The 18718-nt window shown below is 43.3% G+C and overlaps 2 protein-coding genes across 14 annotated transcripts in view; both read left to right on the forward strand.

The window, feature by feature from the left end:
* The window catches only part of SSBP3 (single stranded DNA binding protein 3), a 136157-nt gene that overhangs the window by 84588 nt on the left and 32851 nt on the right, over positions 1–18718 (forward strand). For all 12 annotated transcript variants that reach the window (XM_050963516.1, XM_050963518.1, XM_050963521.1 and 9 more), the window contains one exon: positions 12475–12564. In XM_050963516.1, coding sequence (XP_050819473.1) covers positions 12475–12564 — 90 coding nt within the window. The remainder of the gene's footprint in view (positions 1–12474; positions 12565–18718) is intronic.
* LOC127055950 (NADH-cytochrome b5 reductase-like) overlaps positions 1–18718 on the forward strand; it is a 134893-nt gene that overhangs the window by 35479 nt on the left and 80696 nt on the right. The window lies entirely within an intron of this gene.

Consider the following 18718-nt stretch of genomic DNA (forward strand, 5'->3'; position numbering starts at 1 on the left):
GAGCAGAATAACTATTCCTGTGGAGATTACATCACTACCTTCTGCTGGAATGACACGCTCCAGATCCTTCACCAAAACACACTGAGCCATGTGAGGATATTTCTCTTATGATTGCAACACATGCTGCAGAAAGCTTAGGTCAATAGTTACATGTAAGGGTGTGTGTATATATAGGTATATTTTTTCCCCTTGAATGCAATTAACATAATTGGGTAATGTGGATTTCATGTTAAAGATTAGTTTAGGAAAACAGCCTTGTTTTTAATCACTCTTTGAGTGCTACATATATTTTGACTTAAAACCATTATGCCCTTGGGCTTCAGACTTTTTTGCATTGCATATGAATTTAATACACTGAGTATGATTATGCTTCACTACAGGAAAAGCTTTTTTCCTCTCTATGCTTCCTGTGTTACTGGACAAGATCTACACAGACTGCCAGTTACATGCTGTAGACACACCCATACTGCATATGGACTGCTTCTGGCATGTGTGTGAGGTGATGCCCAAACCTTGTACAGGGATTCCTTTGGCTACTAATGCACTCTGGACTTGGGATTTACAAGGGTCTGATTGTAGATGCAGGTCTACTTTGTGCATCTCAGCCAGGGAAAATTCCGCTCCATAGAGCATAGTGGGTGGGGATGAGGGGTCCTGTTCGCTATTGAAAGGGGTTAGTGGCAGTTGATCATTTCCTTATAAATCTGCTACTGCTCAGTCTCCACAACAAATTAGTGGACTGTGAAAATGCTAGAGAAACATACGTCTCAAAGAGTGAGGGTTTTAAGGCTGCCATTTCATTGAATAATTTCAGTCTGGCTGAAGCCCAATTTGCATGTCCTGTACCTCCAACACTTCAGTTATTGTCACATCCTTTCTATTGTGTTTCTAGTTCTGCTGCCAGGTACAGGGAACTGCATTACAGGAGTGCATGATTAGCTTTTGGCAGTGGTGACAGCCTGAATGGCTTCCTCGTGCACTGGAAGGCTGGTGTTTAGTACCACAGCTTCCCCCTGCTGTTAGGCTGTTCCAGTTAGCAGGGCTTCTGGCAACACCGCCAAGCAGCACATCGTCTTTTTTTGTACCCTGGTGTCAGGGGGCCTGCACGAGTGCTCTCCTACAGATAATTCAAGTACCCAGCTCCTAGCTGTGTTGTTTTGTCCAATTTCTATTGCGTTCTGACCTACATCATTCTTTATTTGCAAAGCTATACTCGCAGGCAGCAGTAATAAATCAATTAATGACTCTGATGAATCGTTTAATGGCTGACAAAATAACACTAAAGCCAACAGCTTGGATCTCTACAGCAGTACCAGAAGACGCTGGTTGACTCAGGGTAGGGAGACGAAACAGAGACTGTTAGCTCAATTAGTGCAATTAGTGTGCGATTTAAAGGCTTAGACGGCATCTGCTGGAGTACCAACTTGGTGTGTGAACTGAATGTCTAGGTTTGGCAAGCGAAACTCGAAGATCCAGATTTTCACGATCCTACTGGCTGCTTCTGTTTTTTAAAAAAAAAAAAAATACAGATCTATTCAAAACTGTTCCATGAGTTGTGTTGTGTGTCCAGCAAAGAATAAGCTGACCCTGGCTGACATGGTGCAATGCTCCAAGAGTGTGGACAGTAGGTCAGTCATAGCTCAGGCCCCTGGAAGGAGGTAAATTACCTACTCCCTACTAAAGCTGAATGCCAGCAACAATACCTGGAGCACAGAAAGATGTGAACCATCCCAGGAATAGCTGAATGATTTGAGGAACTTGGGTTCATGAATCATATATAGACAGCTGATGGTACTCGACCCTTTCCATGCCCAGAATCCAGCTGGGATCTTCTCTCCCCCACATTTCATTGAGCAAGCTGGCCCCAACCCACTCGTCCCTCTTCCCAGTGGATAACCCCTTCTTGATAGGTTTAGAGTGGGACTTTTTGGGGTGGGGGGAAGGAGACCTCTGCCCCACTCCTGACTCTGCTACTGTGTGTGCTTGGGCTAGTGAGTTATCTCTGGGCTGCAGTCCCTGTCTATAGGCTGTTATGCTGCATTTGCAAAGAGTTTTGAGATCCTTGGATACAAGGTGCTCTGAGAGTGCTAAGTATGTTTGCTTCTGAAGTTACAGCTGTAGTGGTGGATGTGAATATCTGGTTATGGCCAACAAGATTTTACCACCCAGAAGTGACTGTCAATAGGCATGTAACAAGATGTGATTTGCCTAATACTGTGTGTTTATTGAGGTTGGCAAAGAGCCTTTAACATAACTAGACAAATAAAAACAGCATGTGTGTATAATCTGATAATGAACATAGCTGCACAAAAGACTTCCTAATCTCGTGCTGTATAAACAACACTGTTTACCTGCTGTACCCCATCACAATCTGTGCCTTGCAAGTATCCACAGTAGGAAGACCCATCTCACATCCAGTTACAACAGATATGTCCTTATACGCAAGGGAGACTTTACAGGGGACTGTTTTACTAATTGTCCAAAATATCAACTGTAATGAGTCAGACTCATCAAACATTGAGTACTGTAATGCCCTTCGTGTCTGGGCCCTTGGCTCTTGCTTAGACACCCCTCCCCCACCACCCCCCCCCCTTCAATCCATCCAAAATGCAAGCGCAAATAGCCCTACCTTGCCTGGCTCTTTGGATCCCTTCAGCATCTTCCCCTTACCTAGAGATGTGGTGGATACTCCATCGCCTGAGCTCTTGAATTCAGGATTGGTTGTCATTCCAAAAGAGATCTTATAGCTCAAACAGCAATGTATGGGTTTAAGCCAGCAGCGATTGAATGAGGTTCTACATTATGCAGATCTGACTCCAATTGTCCCTTCCAGCCTTAAAATAGCTGAATCCCTTTTAGCATCAAATTTGAGTACTGCCGCCTGGCACAAGTAGCTCCTCCCTGTCATTGTTTCTTTGCTACCCCTTCTTTGCTGTGCCAAGATATTGAAGTAACCGCTCCCATTCGCATCTCAGTCTTCCAGTCCTGCTCCCTACATTGAGCAAACCCTACCGATTGCACCACTGCTCCATCCTCTTCCTTTACAATCTTCCTGAAAATGTAAAGGTGGGATTTTCAAGAGCCCTCCAAATGGGCCTAGCTGTGCTCCTGTTGCAGTCAGTGGGCATTTCACTGTTATAATGCATTATAATAGTATTACTCCTTTAGTGGGACCAGAGCGAGGCTAATGGGGAATGGTTTGCAAAATTCCCCCTCCCCCCCACACGCGTTTTTTGTTTTAGCAGGCTTTATAACTGCCTCTATCAAATAATGAAATATATATAACCAACAAAAGTAACAGAAGCTATGAAACCAACTCAAAAAATGCACATTCTACTTCACCATTTCTCTTACGCCCCCTTCCCCAAACACACGTGTGTTGTCTGCTTAGGATTAGCTGTCAGCAGTCACCTTGCCATTGAGTATACTCTTGGCACTACAGAAATAATGTTGAATTGCATTCCTTGATGTAGCACCCAAATTGACGCAACGAGAGCGATACCCTAGCTCTTGGCATCCTCAAAATGAAACTTTTTCCCGAGCTCCTAAACACTTCAGACTGCTACAATGCAGAGGGAAGTATTGGAAGTACTGAGCACCTGCAGATCCTAGTGAAGTCAGTAGGAATTGTAGCCTTTCAGCACCTCAGAAAATCAAGCCAGTACTATAGCTTTTAATTTGACAAACTGGCTCAGTGGTAACATGGGTCCCTCTCATATGAAGAATTCCTCTTTAGCCAGAAAATGGATCAAAAGGGGGGGGGGAATCTATGGGGTCATCTAGTCAGTGCCCCCAGCCAGTGCAGGATTTTCCCCTTGGAGAAAGTCTAGAGGAGGGCAACATTAAATGATTAAAGATCTAGAAAACATGACCTGTGAAGCAAGATTGGAAAAAATTGGGTTTATTTAGTCTGGAGAAGAGAAGACTTGGGGCGGGGGAAGGGGGGCAATAAGTTTTCAGTACATAAAAGGCTGTTACAAGGAGGAAGGTGAAAAATGATTCTTGTTAACCTCTGAGGATAGGACAAGAAGTAATAGACTTAAATTGCAGCAAGGGAGATTTAGGTTGGACAATAGGAAGAACTTCCTAATTATCTGAGTAGTTAAGCACTGGAATAAATTGCCCAGGGAGGTTGTGCAATCTCCATTGGAGAATTTTAAGAACAGATTTAGATAGACACCCGTCAGGAATGGTCAGGTTATTACGTAGTCCTGCCTTGAGTGCAGGGAACTGGACTCGACCTCTCCAGGTCCCTTCCAGTCTTATGCTTCTCTGATTCTATAATCTCTAGTGCCTGGCCAGTCTAATGTTAAGTGTCTCTATCAAGGGGTACCTTTCCCTTTGAAAAGCTCTTGGGTAAAATATCTTTTCTGGATCTTCTGCCTAAATTTTCAGTTGTTCCTAGTTTCTTATCACCCCACACCATTCCTCTCCCTTCTGAACTCCGTTTTGTATTGCTGTAGTACCTAAATGTCCCAGTCAAAGTTATACAAGCCCATAATAAGAGTCCCTGCCTTGCAGAGTTTATAATCCCAATAGACATACAATGGGTATGGGAGAAGTAGTAGTAGTATTAGCTCAGTTTTTTTAGTGAGAGACTTGGGCACAAAGAGATTAAATGACTTGCCCAATATCACAGGAAGCATATAATAAAGCTGGGAGCCAAACTCAGATCACCCATCTAGTCTCTTAACCACAAGACCATCCTCCTTTGCATCTTGGTTTGTGCACCCTTCAGGTAGTTGTGTGGATGAAGTGTAGCAGGAGAGGAGGCTAACCTAGTTGAAACACTTAGTTGATACTAGGCAATGCAAGGGGCTGGTAATGAATTCAGAGGTGAATGCTTATGGATAAGGGGCCACCCACCACTTGAAAAGACGCCCGTTTGATGTAGAGCATGTTAGTGTGGCATCTGATGGCATTGTAGTGACTCTTTTTACTGGAGCCACTGCCAGTTCGTTCATGCCATGTGTTCTTGCAGAGCTGGTCCAAGGGCCCATGCATTTGGGGATGTAATGTTTCTGTAAGGCAGGGGTCAGCAACCTTTCAGAAGTGCTGTGCCAAGTCTTCATTTATTCACTCTAATTTAAGGTTTCGCGTGCCGGTAATACATGTTAACGTTTTTAGAAAGTCTCTTTCTATAAGTCTGTAATATATAACTAAACTATATTGTTGTATGTAAAGTAAATAAGGTTTTTAAAGTGTTTAAGAAACTTCATTTAAAATTAAATTAAAATGCAGAACCCCCCAGGGCTGGTGGCCAGACCTGGGCTGTGTGAGTGCCACTGAAAATCAGCTTGCGTGCCGCCTTCGGCACACTTGCCATAGGTTGCCTACCCCTGCTCTAAGGTCATAGGTAGGCTGTTGTATAGAGGGACCTTTGTGTTTAACTTAGTGTTACTGGAGAGCAGAAGGGTTGGGGAGGAGAATTAAAAAGTAAAACGTTACTTTGCAGTCTTTTAAATCATTCATCAAGTGCTGGCCAATCTGGCTCCAATCCTGCAATGTGCTCAGGGCACTTGTGGGTTTTTAATTATTAAATTCTGCCAAGTGCCACATGTGCATGGAACTTTACATATAAACGTGGTGTGAGGGGTATGGATCATGGAAAAACAATTCTGGGACTTCATGGAAAACGGGCACATGCTTGAAAACATTTGCATTGTGCCCCATTTACTCTGCTCCTTAGCTCTCGCCTAGAGAATGCAACACAACCCTCGGATTCAACCAGGAAACTGTATTAGCGAAATTAGACCAGGGGTCTATTTATGCTAGCAAAACGTATTTTGTGGTGCATGATGCTCTGCCATTGTTTAGGGCAGCCATGATGACTTTATTGCCAGCATGTGCTGAACAGGGTACGGTAAACTTGATAAATGAGTGTTTTAGCTGAGGTTGACCTAGGTCCCCTACATAGTGTTAAACCCATGTGTTCTTTGCCCATTGGCAGTGACCAGTCAGATCACAACACCTCTGCTCTCCATGGTGCACAGTTTTTCCTGTGGTGTAGATGGGCTCTGAAGTGCCCAGATATGTGAACTGTATTATTCTAAAATGCTTTGGGATCTGTTTAGCTTTGGGAGGTTTCCCACCAAGGGATTATGGTGTGCTGGAAATCTCTGGAAACCATAAAATACTGCCTGGCAGCTTTATTGCAATGCTGCCTTCTTCGGAGAGAAGCATTTTGTGTGATAGAGGGCTTTATAAAGGATATTTTAAGTGGATTTGCTGCAGTTTGGCGCTGGGTCTTATATATTTTCTCATTAAAAGCGTTCATCTGCTTTGCAGAGAAATTGCAATGTGTTCAGTGGGCTTGAATTAAGATTTCATGTCACTTCTAAGTCTGACCTGCAAAGGGGAGAGAAATTTGGGCTTGTGCTCCCCCCTGCCCTGTATTGTAGAAAGACAGGCTGAAATGGGTGGTTTTGTTTTTCCCTGCTAGTTATTTTTAACTGTACGAATACCAGGAATGTCAGATCTGGTTCTTCCCTGTTTTATCTGGAGGATTCTGTTTCTCATGCACAGTTGCGTTCTCAGCCCTTAATTTGGGCTGAAGGGGTGTTGAATCCCTACGGGAAAGAACCTTTTCTCCTGAGTGGTTTACTTAGATAAGTGGTAACAAAAACCTAGGCTTTAAACAGCCTGGATAAACATCACTTCCCCTGTCATTCAGCTTTTGCTTCCTTGTGCTTGTGATGTCATCCATAGTATTCCAAGGCACGGGTCCGTTTCTCCCCCCTCCTCCGCCATTGTCAGGTCACATTTAAACGTAGGCTTGCATGGATGGGGCCACGTGTGTGTTGAAGGCAGCCTGGCTGAAGCACACTAGTGGCTTTGAATAGTGCTGAATTTAACAGAGGCTTATTTTTTGGGACAGCAGTGATGGGTTGTGTGGCTCTTTATGGCCTTAGAGCAACTTGCAAAGGATATGACACACCTGCAGGTTGTCTTAACTTCTACAAATGAGTGGGGAATTGGGGGGGGCAGAGGAGCGGTGAAGGTAGGAGATGGGTGAGAAAAACTCAATCAACGTAGCCTAACACTTTTTTTTGTCTGAGTTTTGGGGTTTGTTTTTTCCACTGGGACAGCAGTAGATGCGCTACCCCGGTGTACACCCTGTGTTGCACTGGGGCAGCATCATCTTATCATAAAGTGTAGGACTGGAAGGGACCTGAATAGGTCGTCATGTCCACTCCCCTGCGCTCCAGGCAGGACTAAGTCATAAATGAGAGGTTTGTTCTTGTGTGTTCTGTTTGGGTTGTATTTTGCTAGTTCCTCGAGGCCCTAATAGAGATCAGAACCCTATTGTGTTTACTGCCTATATCAGGGGTGGGCAAACTTTCTGGCCCAAGGGCTACCTTGGGGTTACAAACCTGTATGGTAGGCCAGGTAGGGAAGGCTGGGCCTCCCCAAACAGCCTAGTCCCTGCCCCCTATCTGGCCCCTCTCACTTCCAGCCCCCTGACTGCCCCCCTCAGACTCCCTGACCCATCCACACACCCCACTCCTTGTCCCCTAACCGCCCCCTCCCAGGACCTCTCACTCCAACCACTCCCTGGGACCCACCCCCATCAGCCCCCCTGCTCTCAGTCCCCTGACTGTCCCGACCCCTATCCACATCCCTGCCCCCCATACTTATCTAATCCCCCCTCCATTCCCTGTCCCCTGACCACTCCATCCAATTGCTCCCTGTCCCCTGACTGCCCCTGAAAACCCCCTACCCCTTATCCAATCCCCCGGCCCCCTTACCATGCCTCTCAGAGCAGCATGTTGCAGCCGCACTGTCTGGCCAGAGCTAGACACACTACTGCTCTGCTCTGCAGGAGCGCGCTGCCCAGAGTGCTGCCCACATGGCTGCAGGGACAGCCGGGGAGGGGCTGGGGGCTAGCCTCCCTGGCTGGGAGCTCAAGGGCCAGGCAGGATAGTCCTGTGGGCCAGATGTGGCCCATGGGCTGTAGTTTGCCTACCTCTGGCCTACATAGACAAGATGGACAATACGAATGAGATGGAAAACGAAGGCCCGGAGAGGTGAAGTGACTTATCAGATTACTCAGCAGGTTTCTTGACTCTCATTCCAGAGATCTCACAGGTAGATCACACACTACCTGCAATATAAACTTTCCTCTAGGGACACCCTATAATTTTTTTACTGAAATAATTTAAATAAAAAGAAGCCTTCCTGCCTGCCTGGGCTTCTGAGAGAGCCGATTATGGCCATTACAGTCAGTGGGATAGGGTGAGGCGAGGCCTGCTTCATTGTGTACAGCAATGGAAGATGGATATTTGATGACAGAATCACCGCTGGGCTCCTTAAATGTATGATCCACCAAAAAGGCTGCTCAGATGTTGTAACCAGTACTACAGAGACTGGTCTAGGTAGCACCTCCTGAGAGTTGACAGTTGCTATTAAACCTAGAATTTCAGGGTTCATAATCTAGTTTTGTAAATTGATGAGGTGGATTAATTTACATCAAAGTAATTTAAATCACTGACTTGAATCATGATATAAATCAGCAAGTAAATCACCAATTTTAATCATGTTTTACATTTGTACTTTCTTAGTTCTTCTCCTAAAGGACTGATTCTCATTAGTTAGTAACTATTAAAACATATTGATTTGCAACTAAATACAGCCTTTGCACTGTTTACTACTTTTGGCTAACCAGGAGGGGTTTGTGTGTACACACTTATTTAAGCAGTTGAACTATGTAAGTTGCATTTGTTCAGATTCTTAATCTTTACATTTTTTTATTATGTCAGAAAATGGCAAATGCATTCCTTATTTACCAGATTCATTTTTTACTTGTGATTTTTTGTCAAGTTCTACTTGAATGGTAATTTAAATTAAATTAAAAATGCACTTGTTAGGTAGGTTCATTTAATGTAAAAAATTATGTGCTGGATACATTTTAAAAAAAATAGAATATATTGGTTGTAAAGCTAACTGATTTATTAAACACCAAAAATGTTATCTCTAGCTAACCCATTGAACTGATTGTTTCTGGTCACCATGCTCTTCAAGATTTTTAGAACTAGTAGAGCTTATCCTCTCACACCTGGTTTTTATTTAGATTCGATGAAGTGAACAAGCTCTCCTTTCTTTTCAGCTCTCAGTTGGTTTCTTAACTTTGAACTGAACTGAGCTAGTTGAATAAACTGAATTCAAGAGAATATTCTCTCTGCACCTGCAGAAGAGGCTAAGGCTGTCCAAAAGCTGGTTTAATACTTCTGTAAACTCTGGTTTTAGGTGCTTAGCGAGTGACTTCCACCAGTTCAGTGATTTGCTGTCCTTTAAAACTTGGCAACAAACATGGACTGCTTAAAATTATTGTATTTAATTTAAATGACTTTAATAGATTATAAGATGTTTTTAGGACCTTACGTCAATTTGAAATTGTAAGTAGGCTTGTTTTGTTTTTTTTAATTAATTTAAATAAAATCTGATTTAATTTTTTTTTAAATCATGTGGGTTTTTTTACATTTGACTTTTTTTAATCCATCCTGTAAATTGCCTTTGGTCCAAATCAGCTTTGCAAGGGTGAAAGCAGTGGCTTATGATGTTTGCTGTGGATGGCTTTATGGGAAGAGGTTGTTGCAATGTTCTGGCTAAAAGACATTTTAGAAGCAGCCTATCTATTTGAGATCCTTATTAATTGTAATGTTTAATAAAAATGCTTTATACTGATTTGGCTATAAAATGTAATGCAGGTACGGGTGAACTACAAACCCATACAATCTAAAGCCGCACTTGTCCCCTGCTTCCCCCTTTAGTAGCCAGTCCCCAGAACCATTCTGGAGCAATTAATAGCTGCAACTTCAGAGCTCACTGCATGCGACTGGTGGAGCAGGAGCTGGCTGCCTTCAAAGGCAGAGAAACCTAAAACAAAAATCAGGAGTGCCAAAGTTCCTTCTGAACTAACTTGTGCAGAAACCATCCTGTGCCCTCGCTAAAAGGGGCATTCCCCACAACCAGGCCATTATTTCTTCCTTCAAAAAACACTTGCAGAATAATGATCTCATGCGTATGAGGGGCTTTATGCTCAATAGTTAGTTTTCAGTCTTGCTGCTCAGTATTACTGTGTTGCGTTTTGTGCTTTGCATTGGTTACGCGGCCTTTTCTCAGCAAGGTGTAAATAGCTTGGCAGTTTCAAATTACACTGAACTGAAACCCAAGCATACAGGTTGTTAGCCTCTGGGCAAATTTTCTACCAAAAACTGAAACTGGCTTAATTTAAAAGTGCTGCTAAGCTGGCTTCGCTCCCCTTTGTGTTTTAAATACATCCATTGACACTTGGAGTGAAGGACCGAAGAGAGAGAGGCTATGGAGGAGAGGTGAATTCAGCCATATGGAGCCTTCTGAGCCCAAACTCACTACCTGGACTCTGAATCTGAGGGTTTTTGTTGGCTGAAATTGGGTGAAATATTGTGGTGTTTTTCAGCTAGTTCCTGACTTGTCATAAGGTTTACCTTGCCCATTTGAATGCCTTCCGAGTTCCTTGTTTTGTTCAAATTATCGTAATTTATGTGATGGCAAACACTTGAAGAGATGCTGTTTACCTTTTTAAAATGGATTCTCCAGTGTTGCGCTCTCTAGAGAAGTTTTGGTGGGAAGAGGAGATTTGTAAGTGTAGGACTTAAACCAAGAGGAAAGAGGATCTTACTGTGTTTTGCTATCTTGTGGGTTTTCCTTTGTAAATGCGATTTAAATGACTGGAGGAAGAGAGTGATAGTTCTGTTATGTAACCTCAAGTACACAAGTTCGTCGTAAAAATTCAAAGGAAAGTAATCACTGATTGCATTAAACTCGATCACACTGGTTTTCAAATTACTGTGATCTTTAAAATGGCACTAGAAGTATTGGCTCTTTTGTCTACAGATAAATGAGCAACAGCAAAACTTTTAGAGCAAAATGATTATTCCTGTCCTAGAAGGGACATTTTCTGTCAGCTGTGGTGTTGAGGGAAGAAATCTTTCTTTTCCTTCTGAGTAGCAGCAGCCTTACATAATGCTGCTCCTTTTTAGAGCAGAAGCTGCCACTTACATTAGGTAGCAGGCTAATTCAGTGTGTACAGCTATCCTTTTGACACAAGCAGAATCTGCCAAATTTAAACTAAGATCCTTCCGTTTTTTTCCATAGGTGAAAGGCCAAAGTGGAGTGATTGGATCATAAACTGACAGTGAATACTCGCTTGTTTAATCTTGCAGCTGTTTATCTTTACCTACTGTCTATAAAAACGGCCAGTTCACCCAGCAAGGGTTCTGTTTCACAGCCCACTATGGGGCTGATCTGCATGCCAGAGAATTCCCCTTTGCCCCACAACGTATATAATATAGAGGGAGTAAATATTAATGCGGTTGCTAAATGGGAACAAGAGTTGTCGAAGTAACCTGCAGTCTCTGCTGTACACAAGGGTGAACAAAACCAAATCATTTATCTACCAAACAAAGGCTTTCAGCAGAGCCACTTGAAGTTTAGGAATACCATCCAAGCAACTAAAATATAAGGAAATGCACGGGCTTTGTGAGGGGCCTGGAGGGAAGGGGCTGTTTGGGGTGCTGAACACTGACGGTTATTAGAAGACACCATGCTGGAAAATAAATAATAAAATGGCACACTTGCGAGGTGGGGGATGCACCTTCTTGGAGGACAGAGCAAAGCAGTGCAGCAAATCTGGAAGAATAAAGCAGACTTGTTAAGTTTTTATTTTTTAAATAGTTCCAAATTTGGCACATTAGAATCCAAAATCAGATTCTCCAATGGATTAACAATACTAAATATTGTGGTTATTTTTAAAAAAAGCCTCAGTTTTTGCAGGGCCATGAACAGGGTGCAACATTACCACTTCCTCTTGGTTGTTAATGGATAATGTGAACTGCATTCCCAGAAGCATGCTGACCTCAGAGAGAGAGAAAGAGAGAACACTAGTGCAGGAGGAACAAGGAAGTAAATAAATGGTGGGGGGTGGGGAGAAAAGAGGGTGTTAGGTCAATTGGAAGCCCTGAACAGTGGGTTCAGAGTCCTCCATTGGTGATCTCTGAAGGGAAAATCAGTAGGGAAAGAGACATAGCAGCTTTTGTTCCAAAAAATCTTGTAGTTTAAAATAAAAAAAAAAAGAATCTATGCTGATGCGTCACCTGAGGGCATCTTTGCTGATTTCTTTTGCCATGAATGATGCTGTTGGATTTCTAAAATATGTACTTACCATAATTAAATGGATGGTGTAGAAAAGTTGTTTAAAAAGTCACTTTAGGGTTAATCCCTGCCTTTAGTTGCACCCAGGCATAGAGCTGACCTGAGCAATATTTGGTCCCAAGATATGTTCTGTGAATGCACATAGAGGGTTAGGGTTGATTTCATACCCCTTTGATGCTATCAGTGATTAGTCGTGGGTTAATTGGTATAGTGAGGTATGGCAGGAGAGGTTGCCTTTTAAATCTGACATGAAATCAATTTGTCCATCTTTGTTTCCTGCAGAGCGCAGCTGCAGCACCAAGTCCAGTACTAGGAAACATTCCTCCTAATGATGGAATGCCAGGCGGTCCCATCCCTCCAGGTTTCTTTCAGGTAGGTTTTGAACTTCCTGATTCTTTTTGGTGGTGTTGCATGTGTCTCCTTGGCTTCTTAATGTCAGCATTGCACTTCCAAGAGGATCCCAGAAAATAATCCGCTGCTTTCTCTTGATTAATTTTTTTAATGACAAAAGCCAGAAGTAGTCAATCAATTGTAACATTCTGCTGCTATTCCACATTTTTTGTAAGCACAGCAAATTACTCACTGACTCTTTTTTTACAATTGATATTTTTCCAAAATTGCTTTTTGGAGGGAGAAAGGGGAGTAGAGATTTTATTTTATTCTTCGGTCATAACGGGCTTGTGCATAATTCAAAACATGCTGGATTTTGGTTCTTGGAACCTTTTCCCTCTGGTTAACCACTTGATTTTTTCCAACTGCAATCACTGAACGCATTTAACAAACACTAGCTTAAATCGTAGCCACAGGCAGAAGCAAATTCAATATGGGTCAAAAATCCTTGCGTGTCAAGGAGACACCTTGTAAGAATTTGTCTGTCAGAGTTCTAGAAGTGTCCTCTCCATTTCCATGGTTCATTTTCCTTATGCCCTGATTCAAGACTTGGCAATATAATCTATGCGTGATCCTAATAGGAAGGACTTTAAAGAGCATTTGGAATGGAAGCTTTAAGATTTATTATGTGTAAGATGTTTTTAGATTCTCTGAAACCTCTTTATATGCCATGTATATGTACTGGTTGCTTCAATGTGAAATCTTGGTGTGTTATGATCTTATTTCTTAAGGAATAAGTGCTTGTTCATGTAACAAATGAGCTGGCTGTCGGTGGGTAATATTTGTTCTGACCAGTTGCTGTTATCTGGGTTCATGATTTGTATACAGGAGAAGTTCTTGTGCAATAGACAGCTTTACTCGATAAACTGATTGTGATTTGTTGTGGCAGTATTGCAGTTGATGTGCATGTGTGGAGAGATGGGATTCTTTTTTTTTTTTTAAACAATTCCCCATTTCCTCAACTCGCTTATGTCAAAATAAGAATATTTGAATATTGATTGACCTGTTTCAGGGTTACCAAGCCTCTCTGATACTGGAGGAGACAAAAAGAGAAGAGATAATGCCTCACAGATTATAGCTGCTGCCAGCAACTTGAGTTCTGTTCCCCGTACATGACAAATGTGTTTTCTGGGGTTTTAATTTGCATTCTGCTGAATGAGGAATTGGTCCCTACCTGTCCCGCCCCAGCCTGCAACCTCACACCTCTGTGGGGTTCCAAATTTCAAAAAAGTTGGAGCAGATGGAGAAGTAACACATTTTATTTAATCAAAGTGGATGTGGGGTAGGAGTGAAAGAGGGAATTTAAGCATTTCTTCCTTCCTCTGGTTTATAATGGCCCACAGCTCTAGTAGCCTTGGTGGGCAACAGGGCTCCCTCCACGTGATTCACTTGTCACAAGAGGTGCTTCCCTAAAAGCTGCCCTCCCACCCCAAATTCTAACCCACACATTTCCTTCCCCGAAAGCACCCCCAGCTGCTGTCTCCCTCACCCCTGGAAAGGATGCCACCTTTTAGCGGGGTCTGAACTTTGTACCAAAACCACCTTAATATTTTTTTTAGGTGTTTTGGATTGTTTCCACTTTTGGATATGCTGGAGACTGCAAGTTCTGCCTGCTCCAGCAGTCCTGCTGGGGGGCTTCTGTGTTGAGCGGTTAGCTACTTTTCAGTTAATTTCTTATCTTTGTAGCAGAACAGAACACAACACTGAGCTGGAGAGTGCAGTGTCGGAAGGGACACAGGAAATGCAAAGGATTGAAGTAGCTAGGATTTCCCTCCCCGACCCATATGTCAGCCTGGGCAATAGACTGACCTAGTCCACTAGCAGATGAAGGCAAGGAATAGAACCAGAAGGTAGTAATGGCTTAATGTGGAATCCGATCACTGAAGGCCATTGACGTGGTGTAATATAGTGGGTGCTCTTATAGTGACCTAATTGTTTTCCAGACTTGACCTACTACCTTGGATTTTGTCTGTTAGTGGTTAGTATGGATTCCAATAACTTCAAAATAAAAATTCCATTACAGAATAGTATTAATCGAAACAGCACCTCAGAATCATAATCTGGCCTCTTCCCCTAGTGAGCTTAACACCAGATACAGGATATTCAGGAAAGGAGGAGCTGGGGATTACTGAGGATACCAAAGGAGGAGGGATTGCCTTTCAAAGCTAGCTTTTAGCAGGGTTAGAGGAGGAAGAGGCCTGGCCTATGAAGCCAGAGAACTAGTTCCAGGCATCAGGGGAAGCATGGTAGGAGGCACAAGGCCAAGAATGGGAAAAGGCAGACAAAGGAGGGAAGGGTCATGGGGAACAATGAATCGGCCCTGCCTGTCTCTAAGACCTGTAGAGTTGTCGGTGAAGATTATGGGGGGGAATAAGGAGGTCTGTTTGGGGGGTGATTGGTTTAGAGATGACAGTGGACATCTCCTCTTTTTGCTTTGTAGGAGAGACTGGAGATAGGGGGACAGATTTTGGGTGTATTGAAATAGAGGTGGTGGTTGAAGCCATAGAGTCACTGGGAGGGAGTAGATCTTAATATAGCGCGCACAGCTATGAGCCCAACAGGCTCTTAATTGTAATACTGGTATGAGGTTCTCCTCGGGCTGATGAGGTTTGTAAAAACTCTCATTGTGAAGCCATTTTCACTATAGCCTGTGGGCCAAATGCCTCACCAGCAGAGTTTTGAAATATAGTTGTATCCAAGATGATGGCGGCCCTGGGAGACTGCTGGTCCCAGCATGCAATGTCCCTGCTGCAAGCCACAACTTTGTGGTGGAGTTTGTGGTGGAGAATGCCTACAGTCTATTCCATTTTATAAAAATTAGCTACAACCTTTCATCTTGTGGCAAATGGTAAATGCAGCCTTCATTTGTGCAAAGCTTGGACACACTTGATGGTAAAGCATTGCCATTAGATCCCTCTTGCTGCCAGGCAACTTGCCAAAAATGAAACACTTTAACAAGTGCCCTGTACACATATATGGGTTCAGAATGTTAATGAACTAGTGGCAGGAAACTCTCATGTTTGTCATGTGACTGTACTATGGTCACATGGATGGTTACCTGCTAAAATTCCTTTCCCCTCCTAATTGTGACCTATAGTACAAAAACATTTATTTTTTCCTTTCACTCATCTTCAAAAAGGTCAGGGAAGCTCTTCCCATCCTAGTTAGAAAGCTAAATTTATGCCTAATGTCAACAGCAATAGACTAGATGTCTCCTGTTCCTTGCAATGGACAAAAGGCTTACTGCTCAAGAGCAACAAACAAAAGTTTAAGGCCTTTTTAGTAATGAGTAAATGCCATGCAAGTGTGCGTGTGTGTACATGTATATGCACACACATATGCATATATAATAATCCAGAGACACACTCTGGTTATTTATTTTCTCCAAAGTTTGAGCTCTGTGTGTCGCTCTGTAACACTCTGATGAAATGGAAAGTTGAACATAAATCAATGTCTGCTGCTGTGTTAGCTATGCATCAGCAGTTAGTGTGAGAGATGCACCATAACAAAGCACTGGCTAGTCAGTGTTCCTATACTGCCCCCTAATGCTTAGAAATCTTGGGACTTGTGAAAGATGGTGGGATTTCTGAATTGGTTTTTCATTTGCCTCCTTAGCGTTCATTACCCAGAGTAAATACATTTGTTTACTAGCTTGTAATCCTGTTGGTAAAACAGAAATGAAACTAATGGAGGAGAAATTGAGGTGCTGTATGTAACTCATGATCCCCCTAGATGAAGCTTTCAGGCTATTATGCTTTTTTTGGTATCACATCAGATGTCTCTCATTAATATTTCTAAAGCCTTGATTATTACACTTCCAAGTAGCTCTTATTTAATTGTGTGAGTGCTTCTATATTACCTATTTCTCTTGTGCTGGAAAAACTGGAGATCCTTGTCATTTCATTTATTTTGTTCTTGGGTTTCAGGCATAAACACATCACTCCTGATTGTGTAATAAAGCTCAGCATATGCCTTAGCTTGCTAATAAACCAGGGGCAGTCTGTTTTCTCTCTAAAAATATGGGGTGGGAACTGATTGGTTTAAAAAAAAATTTCCTAGTAGTGTAGACACCAGACTGCTGCTTAACCAGTTGATAGGAATAGACCAAAAGAGTGTAGCCTGACTGCAGTTCTAGGCTCCCTGGATCAGAATAGTTGGGCTGCTGCTGCACCACCAGTCCATGTCGCAAGCTTCGTGATGAGTCCTGATCCGGAGCTTGAGGGCCAGAATGTTGCATCTCTCTTGCCACAGTTACAACATTCCTTTCTCAGGCCGCCTTGCGCCTTGGGGAAAGGACAGCTGTAGCACAGAGCAGACCTATGTGTAACCAACCAACCCTGGTTCTTCCATGGGGCCAGAGAATGAAGCCATCAGCCCGCCCTAGTGGGGTTAGTGCGGCACTCTTATAACTGTCACTGCTGGTTTGGTGGGAGTGGGAGCCTCAGGCTATCAGGAGAGGATGGCTTTAAGGAACAGACATTGCTGGCAGGGCAGTTCACGTATAATATGAAGTTAAGGGGAAACAGAATGAATTTTCTTTACTCTGCTACCATGTCAGGAATCAACATTTTTCACAAGTTAACCTTGTTACATGGGCTTTTCTACTGGAATGTGAGCAATTTCAGACCCTGACTTCTTACCCTCACTACTCTGTGGATCCCTCAGAATAGCAAAGTGCCCAGGAACCACAGAACTTCACTCTCCTTCACCCACCAGCTCCATGAATCAGTCTCTGCTAGACAGCATGAGAAGGGCAAAAATCAATGTCTCCTGCTCCCAGGCAAGGTGAATGTCTTGAGACTCCTAGGAAGCAGCAAGAAAATACAGGGGTGAGGGCCTATCCTATTTGTTTTGCCTGTGGAAAAAACTCTCCAATAGGCTTCTCATACCCAGCCCCTGGGAGGGCCCCCACAGATCAAATCTCTAATGGTTCCCCCTGAGGATATCTCAATTCAAAACTCTATTAAGCGGTATGTTTTGATGATACTGTCTAGCCAGAGTTCAACATGCTTCCTGGGCATTGCTCTCCATAGTGGATTTGCATTTTCCCCCAGCAGCTTCTACATCTTCCTTCTCAACTGAGGACGACCTCTTTCCAAGAGAGCATGGGACTAAAGATCAGTGGTATTAGCCTTCCGGCTGTTCACAGCTGAGGCTGGTTTTGTCAGACTGACCATTACATCTGGGAATGATGTTCAGCCCAGCTAGCAGAACAGGGTGTTCAGTCGTACAAGAAACCTGCAATTTAGAGTTTGCAACAAATGCTGCCTGCCCCCTTTCCTGTCAGACATGGGCTGATCCTTACAGTGCACGTCGTTTTCTGTTTATGAATCACCCCAATTTCAAGCCTCCACTCCAGGTTTCTCTTTCTCCTCCTTTTCCTCCTCCTCCTAAAACAGAGCTCTCTTCCTAGAAACTCAGGGCACTTGAATAACTTTACCTTCAGGAGTCCTCTTTGCTTTTCTAGGGAATAGAAAGCTGTAGTGTTAGGCATAAAGTTCAATTATGGGATCCCACATGGCTGCTTGGGACAACCAAAGCCCATTTTTTCCAGCTCTCCAGCACATCCGGTGCCTCAGACAGTTTGTGAGAGATGTCCAAAAGCTTACCACATAAATGTATTCGCAGCAAGAGTGTTCTGGAGAGCTCCAAGACAATCTGCTGCAACAATAGGTTGTCATGGCAAACTCATCTCCGCAATACAGGTGCCAACAGACAAACCCAGAAGAACCAGGGGTCCAGTTGTTGTGGAGTGAGATGAGTTGCTTTCTGCTAAACTGGGCAGGAAATCAGTACCTCACGGCAGGCAGAAAGCTTTTCCCAGGTAGTGGTGTGTGCATGCAGAAGCATTCACAGTGGGTGTATCAACATTGCCCTAGTATTTGGATTGGTGAGAACTTGCCAGATCTGTTCCACAAGGGACTCATTCCCATATTTGGAACTGGTTACTATGTTTTCCTATGCCTTCCCCTGCATATGATGGGATTTCTAATAGATTCTCTCCTTGGTAGTTCCTTGCAGATGAAGTGGGCTTTGTTGGCCTCTTCTGGCATTTCGGTTAGTTTCCAGGCAGATTCACATGTTGGTTGGCTTTCAGATACCCCTTAAAATGAAAGCTCTTGACCTCGCGAAGCCA

This window comes from Gopherus flavomarginatus, chromosome 7 (assembly GCF_025201925.1).
Source record: "Gopherus flavomarginatus isolate rGopFla2 chromosome 7, rGopFla2.mat.asm, whole genome shotgun sequence".
NCBI classification, from domain to species: Eukaryota; Metazoa; Chordata; order Testudines; family Testudinidae; genus Gopherus; species Gopherus flavomarginatus.